The following is a 14,523-nucleotide window of genomic DNA, read 5'->3' on the forward strand; positions in this document are numbered from 1 at the left end:
GATCTTGATTTTTCTTTTTTGAAAACTAGGATCCAACTAGTTTTTTTAGTAATTTTCCAGTGTGTAAAATGTTAATTTTTTAGAAAAGATTTTATGGCTACCTTGGTTTGGATTTGTAGAATGCCTTACCCATGAGAAGATGTCGCATTGAGTTAAAAACAGTTCCATAATCAGCATCTTGTCTCCTTCCTAATTTCTTCTCTTTATGTAAGGTGTAACCCCTACCCCCCCCCCCCCAAGTGTTCTGGCACATAAATGAGGAAGACTTCCTCTGATGCTTAATTATCCATGTCACATCTGACAAGTGACAGAGTGAAGGAGTTTCTGCTATGACAAATGGATCCTTTAGAGTGATTTTATTTGTTTCCTTTGGCAATTCACATCATTTGCCTAGAAAACATCCAGTAATACAGAATTGTTTTAATTAGTTTGCAAAATCATAACCAAAATAGATTTGATTGGAAATCAGAAGTTTTAATGCTGCTTTGAAAAATACTTCTGTACAATGTTATCTTTCTCATAATGAAAAAAAGAAATAACATCTGATAAGTCGGTGGTTTGTTGAAAGCACAAGTATTTTTTGTTTCCTTGTCTTAGGTCTTCCAAAAACTCTGCTTTGAGCTTGTTAAGTTCTTCTGCTAGAAGCTTCAAGTTGTGTGGAAACACCTGTTTATCTAAAATAAAGATATTCTCAAATTATTTGTGTAAATTAAATCAAGCTGGACTGTCTCATGACATCAGGAAATTAATTTGATTACTTCAGACAAACCATTCAGATTCTTCTATAAATCATAATTGAGTTGGTATAATATGTAGACAAAGGTCACATTAATGCGATACAAGCAAATCATTTAAGTAACTTGCTATGAAATGCATGAGCAGAAAAGACAAACCTGAAAGGGACTTTTTGTTGACAAAATAAGTTGACTTACAGTCTTATTGAATTAACAGGTAGTAAGGCAAAAAAGCTGAGCTAGAAAATGACAACTTGGGTTTGAAGCTCTGATACATAATACCTAGAACAGTTGTCCAATATAATTTTCTACAGATAGCAATATTCTGTCTGCCCTATTCAATCCAGCAGCCACTAGCCATGTGGGTAGTGTGACTGAGAACTGATTTTTTTGTTAATAGCTCTACAGAGAGATAATTCACATAGCATATAATTTACCCATTTAAACTACAATTTGGTGGTTTTAGTATGTTCACAGAAGCAACTATTACCACAGTCAATCTTCGAACATTTTTGTCATTGGTAGTCTCTTTAGCTGTCACCCTCTTACTCCATTCCCCCTCTCTCTGCCCTCAATCCCTAAGCAACCACTAATCTACTTTGTGTCTCTAGATTTCCCCATTCTGGATATTTCACATGACTGGACTCAATGCCTAGCCTTTTGTGACTGGCTTCTTGACTTGGCATAATGTTTTAAGGTTCATCCATGTTGTAGTGCTTCATTCCTTTTTATGGCTGAATAATCCTTTGTATGGATAGACTACATTTTTGTTTGTCAGTTGATGGACATTTGGGTTGCTTCTACATTTTGGCTATTAGGAATAATGTTGCTATAAGCAGTTGCATACAAATTTTTACAGGAACATATGTTTTCATGTCTAGGTCCTATGGTAGCTACAGTCAATTGTTGAGGAACTGCTCGGCTACTTTCCAAAGCAGCTGCACCATTTTACATTCCCACCAGTGGTGTACGTGGGTTCTGAGTTCACATCCTCACTAACACTCAGATTTTTGGATTCTAGAGTCCTAGTGGATGTGCAGTGGTATCTCACCGTGGGTTTTTTTTTTTAAAGCCAGTGCTCTTTTTTATTTTATTAATTATTTTATTTATTTATTGGCTGTGTTGGGTCTTCGTTGCTGCACGTGGGCTTTCTCTAGTTGCTGCGAGCGCGGGCTACTCTTCATTGTGGTACGCAGGCTCCTCACTGCAGTGGCTTCTCTTGTTGTGGAGCATGGGCCCTAGGTACGTGGGCTTCAATAGTTGCGGCACATGGGCTCAATAGTTGTGGCTCATGGGCTCTAGAGCACAGGCTCATTAGTTGTGGCGCACGGGTTTAGTTGCTCCGTGGCACTTGGAATCTTCCCAGGGCAGGGCTCGAACCCATGTCCCCTGCATTGGCAGGCAGTTTCTTTACCACTGCGCCACCTAGGAAGTCCTCACTGTGGTTTTGATTTGCATTTCCCTGATGACTAATGATGCCAACCATACAGTGGTTACTGGCCATTTGTATATCTTCCCTGAAGAAATTTCTATTCAGTTTCTTTGTCCATTTAAAAAATTGGGTTATTTGTCTTTATTATTGAGTTGTGACAGTCCTTTATATATTCTGGATATAAGTCCCTTATGAGATGTGATTTGCAAATATATCCTCCCATTCTGTGGGTTGTCCTTTCACTTCCTTGATGGAAGGAGGACTGAATTTTTACATTGTATTTAAGCACAGTTCTAGAAGCTAGTACCACCTCCTTCACAAAAAAAAAAAAAAAAAAAAAACCCAACAAAAACAAAACAAAAAATGTAATGGATAGGAAAAGAGTCGAGTAATTTGGGCATAACCCCATTCCCCCTTCCCTTCATTTTATGGACAGGTAAATAGTTGAAAGAACTCCTACAACTATTTTTGTTTTCATTCTGATGTGATACCATTTTTGTTCCAGCTCTTTTTTTCAAACTTTGGGTTACAACCCATAAATGGGTTGCAAGTTGCAACCAGTGTTTTTCTAAGATGGAATCAAACAGAACACAGTAGAGTTCATTAAACACGTGAGGGTTTTGTGAAACTTCTTTCTATGCAGGAGTGTTTTCTATAAGTGGTGGTGTGGGTGAACATAGCAAAGTACAAACTAGAATCAGACCTAACTCAGCTTCAGGTTCCCCAAGTACAATATTTAGCAGCTGTTCAGTTCAGCCTTGGGCAAGTTACTTATCCTCTCAGACCTTCCATTTCCCCATTTGTAAAATTTCACTTACCTAATAGGATTCTAAAGATGAGAAACAACATTTATAAGGCATTTAGCATATAAAAGAAGTTCAAGAAATGTTAAGTTGCTGTTATTTTTTTAAGTCAAATTTTAAATACAGCGGAGTTCAATATTTAAAATCTAAAGGAATGATTTTATAAAACTAATTACCATGTATTTCATCTAAGTTCAGGCTGACGATGAACTGAGCTTGTTCAAACTCCATGCTGATTTTACACCTGGCCCCTGACTACCTCTCCCCATCCCTTACTTCACCCCAGAGTCAATGGCTTCTTTTCTGTTTTAGAACATACCAGCTTTACCTGTGGACTTTTGCACTTGATGTGTCCACCGCCTGGAATGACCCTCCAGGCATCAGTGTGGCTGCTGTTTCCTTTCATTCACATCTTTGCTTCAATGCTATTTCCTCTGAGAAACCCTCCTGATTACTCTTTTAAAAATAAATCCTCCCATCACTACACTGCCTTACCCTACTTTGTTTTTTCAGAGCACCGGCATGTATTCACATATTTCTTTTTTTTTGCCTGTCTCCTCACTATGATGTTCTGCTCCCTCCCAACCCCCCAGTACCTAGAATAAAGCCTAGTACAGAGTAGCCACTCAACAAAAACGTATTGGGTGGATGATACCTGGTTCCAGAGGTAGAAGTTTTAGTTTAACACAACCAAGTTGCATATTTAAACTGGAAACATATGTAAACTTTATGTATGAAAGCAAATAAACTACCTGTGTCCAGGGAACAAGAGTAAGCAGGAGAGAACAGTCTCAACTAAATAGAATCTTAACTACTCAACATACCTTTTGCTTCCTTCATCGTCTGAGAGAGAATTCTTCGGAGGTTCTGATCTGCTTGATGAAGAATGTTAGTTGAACAGATCAACCTGTCTGTTTCCTAGGTAATAGACATTGTTATTGGAACAGTTATCTAGTTTTCTAAAAGAAATAAGTATAGGGGATGCATAGGTGAAGAGACTCAAAGAAAAGTAAATGTGACTTCTGTTCCAGTTATTCTTCTGTAGGAGAGGGTCTAAACGAAATACACCCAGTTGAAAACTGGATTCCACGTAGGTAACATGCTGGTAAGTGTCTACGAATGGGCTCTCAAAGAGAAAAACAAAAACACAAACCTATCTATAGTATCTGCCTCTTTCTATGGTGTAGGTATTCCCATCCATGCCCACTTCAAGCTACCAACACAATGTCAACAGGCTCCAATGTTTCTGAGAAGTTAACAGTCGGCTTTGACCAGGCAGGGCAAGCTGCCTCCAGAGCACCACTGGTGTCAGGAGCTGAGTGCTGGTGAGATGCCCAGGCAGGGACAAAGTGTCTTTCACACGTTACTCATATTTTACACTCAGCTCAAAAAGATCTTCCTACAAAAAGTTCCTTCTCATTTATATTAAATCTAAACTGGAAGACTTACCTTTTGCTCCACATTCTCCTCCACATATTTTATTGGATTTTCCAAAGCAGTAAGCAACAGATCAGTCAACTTCAGTCTATAAGAGACAGCAGGATAAAATAAATGCTTATATCAAACACCTGTTTTTAAAGAACTTGGGTTTATGAGTACTAAGCTGAATTCTAGAGGAATAAAACTGGTATATGCAAAATCCTAAATAAAAAGGGTTTCCAAAGTGATCTGAAAGCTACCTTCTACTTGCAGAATTCAAATGTAGAAGCTCAAAACAAATGATAAGCCCCCCAAACCTCCTCATGTAAAAAACATTAATTTCCTAAGACTCATACCCATAGCTTTGAAAAGACATTCTCTCTTTCCCCTCATGAAGTGCTGAACTTTGGGCTCCTAGAACCTTATATTCCCTAAAGAAGGCTGCTTGGTCTTTATTTTCTGGCTTCTGTTCATTTACAGGATGTGAATTTGCAAAATTCTTCACCAGACAAGAGGTCGTTGAGGGTTGCGGTGGGATTCATTTATTCATGTAATAAATATTATTGAGCATCTTCATACATGAAAAATATTGTACAACTATGTATGTGAAACTAGGTGCTAAGCTAGGGGTGTGGCAAGATCCCTATCCTGTCTAAGCCTGATAACGTAATGGAGAGAGACAGATAATAAATTAGCAAAAAATAATAGTTTCAGACAGTAACAAGTGGATAAGTGAGTGAAGACTCACTTAATGATCATTAAGGGAGTGCCTGGCTAGTCTATTTAACACCATTCACATTAGGGAGGATGGTCAGGGAAGCCAGTGAAGCTTATACACGTGGGGAGGATTGAGGGGCTGGCAAGCACTATGGCCCTGACACAAGAACAAGCTGCTCACATTCATGGAACAGAAAAGGCCAGTTTGGTTGAAAAGGAGCAAGGGGAGAGTCGTGGGATAAATTGGGAGGTTGGGACTGACACACACACTACTATATATAAAACAGATAATTAACAAGGACCTACTGTATAGCACAGGGAACTCTACTCAGTACTCTGTAATGGGGACTTCTCTGGTGGCGCAGTGGTTAAGAATCCGCCTGTCAATGCAGGGGACACAGGTTTGATCCCTGCTCCAGGAAGATCCCACAGGCGGCAGAGCAACTAAGCCCGTGCGCCACAACTACTGAGCCTGTGCTCTAGAGCCCACAAGCCACAACTACTGAGCCCACATGCCACAACTACTGAAGCCTGTGCACCTAGAGCCCGTGCTCCACAACAAGAGAAGCCATCGCAATGAGAAGCCCGTGCACTGCAAGAAAGAGTAGCCCCCGGTTCGCCGCAACTAGAGAAAGCCTGAGTGCAGCAATGAAGATCCAACGCAGCCAATAAAAAACAAAAAACAAACAAAAAAACCCAACAAACTTAGGGATCAGATTTAAAATTTAAAAAAAAAGAGAAGAAAATACCAAATGTCATGTCTCTGAGAATATAAATGATTAAGTCTGTTACTCAAACATCCTATGCATGATAGGCACATTTTTATCTGATGAGATTTTTAATTATACAGAATGAAAACTTTTTTTTTATTGGGGTAGAGCTGTTTTACAATGTTGTATTAGTTTCTACTGTACAGCGAAGTGGAGGTCCCTGTGCTATACAGCGGGTTCTCATTAGTTATCTATTTTATACATATTAGTGTATGTATGTCAATCCCAGTCTCTGAATTCATCCCACCTCCCCTTCCCTCCTTGGTGTCCATGTTTGTTCTCCACATCTGTGTCTCTATTTCTGCCTTGCAAACCAGTTCATCTGTACCATTTTTCTAGATTCCACATATATGCGTTAATATACGATATTTGTTTTTCTGATTTACTTCTGTATGACAGTCTCTAAGTCCATGCATGGAATGAAAACTTCTGATGCCATCATGAGAGAGTTATATGTCAAAGTAATGCTCTAATTTAAGTTTTCCAGAATAGATTCATCTTAAAAAACAAGATTTTTTTTCCCCCAGTGTTCTACTCTCCCTGCTGTTGCTGACCTAATCGTTTCCCCCTATGAGTCACCAAACGAAAAAAACAAAATATTTTCCTTGAGTGGGCATATTTTTAGTAAAAGAACAGAATGTTAAAAAAAAAATCAGGGTTAGAGTGTGTAAGGTATGGTAAGGAGTTTAAATTTTACTCAGAGTACAAGGAGCAACACTGAAAACACGTGAGCCAGTGAAATCACTGAGTTACATCTTCACCTCAACACGATCTTTCTCACAAAGAAAAGAGCCCAGGTTCTGGAACGCAGGAGACTGCCCTGGGTCCGAATCTTGGCTCTGCCATTTACTATCTGGATACGTAACTTTACTCACCAGGGCCAAAGCTGTCCCATCGTGAGAGGGGGATAACTGTATCTACCCTCAAAGGGCTGTTGTGAGGACTGAATAGGATTATATGTACAGTGTTCAGAACTTGCCTAGGACACAGAATCTGCTCAATAGCTGTTTCTGCTAATAGTAGTACTAGTAGTAGTAGTGGTGGTGGTAATACTAGTGGTGGTAATAGTAGTAGTGTGGTGGTGGTAGTAGTAGTAGTACTTCACAGAAGCCTGGGAAAGGTATACTTGTCACATCATCTTTCAACTTCCCATACAGGGCCACCAGACTCCAGACAACCCCATCACAGTCCTGCTGTGACTATTTTGGACCCTGTTTTTAAGACCCAAGACAAAACTGCAGGCTATGCTCAGGGTTGGCACTGGTAAAGCTCACATTCCTCCTTGCTTCGAGCAAGAACTGGCCCCCAAAGCAGTGATGCCAAGCTGAGGCTGCTTTCATGGGGTCTCTCAATGCCTCCACCAGGCATTCACTTCCGAAGGAAAACACTGTCCGTGGTCCAGAAAGAGAAGCCATCAATTGCCTACATGTTCACCTGCTCAAAGTTTCACGATACTATCAGAAGTCAACATGAGAAATCTCAGCCATAGCTTGTTTCATTCGCACTATAAACAAGAGCTACTTAAATCCAATTTTTTCTTTGTTTCTTAGAATGTTAGAGTATACAGAATGCATGGAAACTGTATCCTGGGAACTAAACATTCTGAGGAATACTTTAAAAAATCAGCCTTTTAAAAACTGCTGATCCCCTCTGGACAACAGTCAGGACTAAGGAACTGGGGGCAATACACCTCTAGAACCGTGCTGTCCCCTGTAGCATCCACCGGCCACATGCGGCCAGTTAAGTTTAAACTGATTAAAATAACATTTAAAATTCAGGTCATAAGTTACCCTGGCTAAATTTGAAGTGCTCCATGGTCAGTCGCATGTGGCCAGCAGCTACCATACTGGGCAGGGCAAATACAGAACATTTCCATCATTAGTGAAACTTCTAACAGGAATATGCTGAACTAGAACTCTCCAGAACGCTAGAACCCTCAAGACCTATTTCAGGAATGAAATGCATTAGACACCATAGCCACAAGCCTCACACCTACACAAGCAGTGTACCTGGATGAGCTTTAAGGCAAAATTAGGATTCAGTACCAGTTCCACTCCTTTTCTCTCTATAAGAAAACTACTGGGTAATCTACTTAGACTATGCTACTTCCACAAGAGTATCAGAGATGTGCCCTACTCTGAATGCCCTGTTCAGACCTCTGGGAAACGGTATAACGTTAACAAGAGTACACGTTTGCAAACAAACCTGGGCCCACGTCTCAGCTGTAACTTACAATCTCAGCGACTCTGGGCAAACTAAACTTCCTCACTGGGTTTCCTCTTCGACACAACAGGGAAATCATAATCTCTCTCCAAGGCTTGTGTGAAGAGTAAACAAGCAGATACAGGGAAAGCGGTCAGCACGGGGCCTGTGCAGCAAGGCACCTAGTGAAGGACACCTTTGAGAGGGCTACCTGGCCTCTGCAGTACATGCTGGACTCTGAATTGTGAGGCTGTTGTGTTCCCAAGCGTTTTTCTCAGGGTTGGGCTTTTCTATCTTGCTTCCCATCACGTGGATGGTCTCGGCAGGCAGTGGTCGTGGTCTCTGACCATTCCTCTGTAGACAGGTCTCGAGAGAACACTCTAAAAAGAGCTGGCAAAAGCCTAATGAATCTGAAAACGATTAAAAACCACAAAATTACTAGGGTACTATTTTTCCAAAATGTGAAATAAACCTATTTAGACAAGTTATCCCACCTGCAGCAGGAAAGACCATCTGTAATACTGAACATGCAGCTTTGAAAATTAAGTAAATCCAGGGCTTCCCTGGTGGCGCACAGTGGTTAAGAATCTGCCTGCTAATGCAGGGGACACGGGTTCAAGCCCTGGTCTGGGAAGATCCCACATGCTATGGAGCAACTAAGCCCGTGCGCCACAACTACTGAGTCTGCACTCTAGAGCCCACAAGCCACAACTACTGAGTCCACACACCACAACTATTGAAGCCTGTGCACCTGGAGCCTGTGCTCCACATGAAATACTCAATAAATGTTAACAATTGTTAAAGAAAAAAAAAGAAAATTAAGTAAATCCGTATAAACCTCCTAATCCAAATTAAATTCTCACTAAAGACAGTAGTGATTTTGATATGCAAATACATGTCTCTGTAAGAAAAAAAAAGTGTTAATTACATTTCCGAGCCAGCTGATAGACTTCATATCTCATACTTTGATAATAAAAGTTGTCATCTAAAATCAAAAGCAGAGGTCTAGAAACAGCAGTCTTCGTTAGGAGGTAGCAAGACTGGGCCTCAAGTGTTGCAGAAGATATCAGGTCTTGATCCTTCAAGCAGGTTATAAAATCCTGCCACATGGCTTCAGTCCTGCTGGGTGGGGCAGACATCTGACACCCATTAATGACAGCCAGAAAGAAGTATTCAAGGTACTTCAACAGTTCCTGGCGAAGCAATTTCCACTGGGATGGCTGCAAAATACCATAGAATTGCCATTTATATTAGCCTTTGGCCAGTAGGGTGGTCATGCCTCAACACCCATCTGCTCCATTATGATAATTTCTGAACCATCTGGAGTTTTCTAGACCCAACTTGCTTTCTCATCCTCCGGTCTCCATAAACGCTGTTCCCTCTGCCTGAAAAACTACTCAGTGATGTTAGCTCTCTGTGAACTCTTCTCAGACTCAACCGCGCAGAACGCAGCTCAGATCCTCCCCTGCCTATCATGACACCCTGTTCTATGTATATTGGGTCTCTACTCTAACAGGGTTTACATCGTTTAGGCATCTCTACATCCATGCTAGACCAACAGGCTATTGTACACCCAGCCTCCAGCAGAGGGTTTAACACCTAATAGATGCTCCAGAAATGTATATGAAATGACTGAATGAATAAATGAATGACTGAAAGAATGAAAAGCTGTTACCACCCAGGAGAAAGGAGGAACCAAAATCAATATCCTGCCAAAATAAAACAGTCTGGCTAAGATATAGCAATGCTCATTTGCCCCTGAAATAAGAAAAGCTGTAGACAGAAAGGGGATCAGCTGAAAGTTCCCTAGGTCCAGCTGAAAGTTCCCTAGGTCCAGATGAAAAGACCTCAAGCTAACAACAGGATTTGAATGGGATAGGGGAATAGAGGATGCAGACTGAGGAGCAGAGAATAAATGGTTTGAAAATACAAGTAATCTTGCGCTGCTCAAGGGCTCTGGTGAACACTGACATAGTTATGAGGTCAAGGCTGGAGGGAAAACACAAGGACAGGGGATCAGGATCCCTCTCCCGTGTATCCATGCTTTACCACATCACTGATTACGGCATCTAAAACAAATACATCAGCAAAACCCACTCAAAAGGAAACAGAGGGCTTCCCTGGTAGCACAGTGGTTAAGAATCCGCCTGTCAATGTAGGGGACATGGGTTCAAGCCCTGGCCTGGGAAGATCCCACATGCCACAGAGCAACTAAGCCGGCGCCACAACTACTGAGCCAGTGCTCTAGAGCCCTCGGGCCACAATTAATGAGCCCATGCTCTGCAACTACTGAAGCCCACGCGCCTAGAGCTCATGCTCCACAATGAGAGTAGCCACTGCAATGAGAAGCCTGCGCATGGTAACAAAGAGTATTCTCAGCTCTCCACAACCACAGAAAGCCCGGGCACAGCAACAAAGACCCAATGCAGCCAATAAATAAATAAAAAATAAATAAATTTATTAAAAATAAAGATAAACACTACTATCAAAAAAAAAAAAAAGGAAACAGATTCCTAAAAGGTGAGATAGCCTACTCCCGGTGACTAGATGAGCCCTATGGCCTTGGTCTGTAGGGGGGAGAGTGGAAAACATGTAATAAGAAAAGTGAGGGAAAACCCCAGCAGATACAATGATCCCTATCAAAGACTCCAGCTTTCTCCAGAGTGGGGAAAACACTACTACCTAAGTAAATCCAGTGCTACCAGGGGCCTGATCCTGTATTTACCTCACAATTAACTAAGAATGGGGACGTATATAACTGCTGGAGAAGTTCAAAATTTCTCCACATGCCAAATGTACTGTATTTTTGCATATACACTTACAGAGTGGAATCACACCATATTTGCATTTTATTTACATGAATTCGGCTACATTCGGCACTAAATGACAAAAATAACAAGTTTCAGAACATGTCAATGAAAGAGTGAGCATGAGATGGGCGACAGGCATCCCCTCTTCCCCCAGAAGCCTCAGTTTTCACATGCTTCTCAAGGGGATGCATCTCACAGCGCTGAGGGGGATCTGAGAGCTTAAAGTGGAGGACGTACCTGGACCCCAAGCTGACCCCTAAATACAAGCCCATTACTTCATCCGGCGGTCAACTGAGAATCAGCCATCTTTTCCTATTCTGACAGAAGCAGGCTTACCCTGAGATGAGGCCAAGTCCTTCATTTGCACAGACTCTGTTGAGGGACCCCAGTAAGTACCCTGTTACTTATAATTTTGTATCCTTTTTCTTTAAAAGAAAACCGCATAACTCAAGGCCCCACAACACCTGGATTCGCCTGGCTGAATGCTAAATCGGCTGTGTTGGAATTTTTGAGAGATTCTGTCCCCCTTTTCAGAAGGACCTTCCCAAAGGATTTTCGGGAGGCTATCTGATAATGGGGGACTTCCACCTGGCACTCTGACTTAGGACCCTAAGCGTACGCTGGCGGCCGTCTGTATTGTTTTATATTTCTGGTCAAGCGATTCTGCGTTAAGCCAGCTCCACCCTCCTCCACCTCCACCCTCCTCCACCTCCCGGCCGAGGCATCGCCCAGCGCGCGGATCCTGGGGTTTGCGCACCTCCCTCCGCTGCAGCCCCAGGCCCCGCCCCCTCCGCACTGACCAATGGGCGAGCGCTCGCCTCCTCCAGGAACGCGCCTGGCATGACGTCATCATAGGCGACGACGCCCACGGCCCAACCCAGCTCCTGCCGTAGCCGGTGGCTGAGGGTACCAGCGAAGGTCGACTTTCCCGCTGCGGGCAGGCCGCAGAGGACGCAAAGGCCTAGCTTTCGCGGCCCTTCGCTGAGCGCTCCTCTGGCGTCCTCGCCGGTCTTCATGCTGTTGCGGGAGACCCGAGGCGGCTGGGAGCGTGGGCTGTAGCAATGTCCGTCAGTCGCGCACGCGCAGTCTCCCACTGCCTTGTTGCGCCGCCTGGTGGCGCTGTGGAGGAGCGCGGGCGCCTTTGGATCCGAAAGCCATGCGTGGTCGCGGTTGTATCCGAGGTCGTCCCCTTGGTCCCCTGAAGCCCTGGTACTGAGCTTTCTGTGAGGCGAGTCCTCTAGGCTGGGAAGTTCACGGGGATGCGTTTCCTAAAACTTGGACGTTTCCTAAAGTGTCAGAAAGTTGGACTTGATCTTCAGGTAGGATCATTCTTCCTTCCGGAAACTTGTAAGCTATTAGGATCTGCGCCTCGGTTTTGTTTGTTTTTACGATGACATACCCACCCAGAAAAATCGCAGAAGAGTTTCCAGTCTCTTCTTCCAGCAGTCTTTGGAAGGTCAGGTACTGGAAATCAAGCAAACAAAAAAAGAGCCGAATCTGAGTCCGACAGCTGCACTCCGCTGCCGCTCCCAGATGTGACCGATGGAAGGGCAAAGTTAATAGCAGTTATTGCGCCCTGACGCCGCTGCTCGGCAGCAAGTGCGAGGAAATAAGGGCAGGAAAAGAAAATTCCTAGACTTCAAGTCCAGGGCCTTCATGCAGAGGACACTAGGTATGTTAGTGTTAAAAAAAGAAATGCTAAGCTGTGAAGAAGTATAAAACAAATTCCCTCTGTGGGGACGGGGTGTAGAAACATTGAATTCAGATTCTAGCTTTCACTGATTTTAGGGGAGTACTTCTTAGTCATAAGGAGGTATATTCAAAATGCGGTGAACGAGTGAGAATCAGTGTATGCTGGGACAAAATATAAGCAATAACCCAATGCTAAATCTGCTGTATTCGTGACTACAGAGCATGGACACATACATTATCTCATTTATTTTCTCTTGGATTGAAGGTGAGCATTGAACTAAACATACTTTTCATTTCATGACGTTTTATTGTCACAGGCCCCGTGCAAGATCCCTCTCCTTAATTTATTATTTTTTTCATCACTCAGGCACACTCACAGTCATTTCCTCCCCTTTTCCTAGGCACCCTTTTTTTCCCCCTCGTTTAAACACGCTTATTCTTTGTTTACTTGTTTTAAGATAGACTTTTTAAAGAGCACCTTTAGGTTCATAGCAAAATTGAGCAGAAAGTACAGAGTTCACATATCTTCCCCCTCCCCCCCCAGTCTCTTCGGCTGTCAACATCTAGTGTGGTACCGTTTGTTACAACCAATGACCCTACACATCATAGTCACCCAAAGCCCACAGTTTACACTGGCTTTACTCTTGGTGTGATACAGTCCATGAGTTTTGGCAAATGTATGATACATATCTATCATAGTGTCATACGGAATAGGTTCACTGCCCTAAAAATCCTGTGTACTCTACCTCTTCATCTCTCCCTACCCCAGCAGCTGCTTATCTCTTTGCTGCCTCCCTAGTGTTGCCTTTTCCAGAATGTTATATAGCTGGAATCATACAGCCTTTTCATCTTTGCTTGTTTCACATGTGTCTTTTCATGGCTTGATCACTTGTATCTTTTTAAGCACTAAATGATATTCCATTGTCCGGATGAATCAGTTTGTCCATTCACCTACGAAGGACATCTTCATTGCTTCCAAGTTTTGGCAATTGTGAATAAAGCTACTGTAAACATCTGTGTGCAGATTTTTGCATGGACATAAGTTTTCAGTGTCTTTGGGTAAATACCAAGGATCGTGATCACTGGATCTTATGGTACGAGTATGTTAGTTTTGTAAGAAGCTGCCAGACTGCTTTCCAAAGTGGCTGTACCATTTTGCATTCCTACCGCAGTGAATGACAGTTCTTGTTGCTTCATATCTTTGTCAGAACTTGGTGTTGTCAGTGTTTAAAATATTCTAATGGATGGGTGGTGTAACCAAACAGGACCCCATGGGGCCTTCCCAGAATAGACCCCCACCCCCCACCGTGTCCTCTGCCTGCCTCTTGTCTGTAGAAAAACTTTAGCCTCCTTGGCCTTCTCCAAGTTCCAAAGAGTAAATTTAATCAGAGAAGTGAGAAAATGCGTAAAAAAGGAAAACAGTCAAGCAAGACAAAATAATAATAGTTTAGCCATTAAGCAAAGTCAAGGACGTTTCGTTCCTCCTTTAGGGCTATAGATAATATTCTGAGGCATATCTTTGAGCTCTTTTGCAGATACTGAAACCCTCACCAGGTGGAAGAAGTTAACTGTATGCTGCTCACAAGCACACATGCATGGGGGGCCTGGAACCAATCCCCAGCAGGTACCAAGGAATGACTATCTTCTTTGGTGACGTTTTTTTGAGATCTTTTACCCATTTTTAAACTGGGTTGTTCATTTTCCTACTGTTGAGTTTTAAGGGCTGTTTGTGTCTTTTGGATAACAGTCCTTTATGTCTTTTGCAAATATTTTCTTCTAGTCTGTGGCTTGTCTTCTTGTTCTCTTCACAGTATTTTTTGGCAGAGTGGAAGTTTTTCATTTAATGAATTCAACTCACCAATTACTTCTTTCATGGATCATGCCTTTAAAGTTGAATCTAAAATGTCATCACCAATCCTGAAGTCATCTAGATCTTTTTCCTAT

General features: G+C 42.4%; 1 protein-coding gene across 2 annotated transcripts; it reads right to left on the reverse strand.

Moving 5' to 3' along the window:
* Positions 1-384: 384 nt before the first annotated feature.
* Positions 385-12,186, reverse strand: PSTK (phosphoseryl-tRNA kinase). 2 transcript variants are annotated; one of them, XM_057734544.1, is made up of 6 exons: positions 11,688-12,182; positions 9,006-9,297; positions 8,289-8,487; positions 4,419-4,494; positions 3,794-3,887; positions 385-674 (listed from the first exon to the last, which is right to left on the reverse strand). In XM_057734544.1, exons 1-6 carry the CDS (start codon positions 11,901-11,903, stop codon positions 475-477), a joined length of 1,077 nt encoding a protein of 358 aa, XP_057590527.1. In that variant the 5' UTR covers positions 11,904-12,182; the 3' UTR covers positions 385-474. The 2 variants fall into 2 exon arrangements, with proteins under 2 accessions (XP_057590527.1, XP_057590528.1); XM_057734545.1 differs by having other exon boundaries at positions 614-674; positions 3,794-3,841; positions 11,688-12,186.
* Between the last annotated feature and the right edge of the window lie 2,337 nt (positions 12,187-14,523).

This window comes from Hippopotamus amphibius, chromosome 5 (genome assembly GCF_030028045.1).
Source record: "Hippopotamus amphibius kiboko isolate mHipAmp2 chromosome 5, mHipAmp2.hap2, whole genome shotgun sequence".
Lineage (NCBI taxonomy): Eukaryota > Metazoa > Chordata > Mammalia > Artiodactyla > Hippopotamidae > Hippopotamus > Hippopotamus amphibius.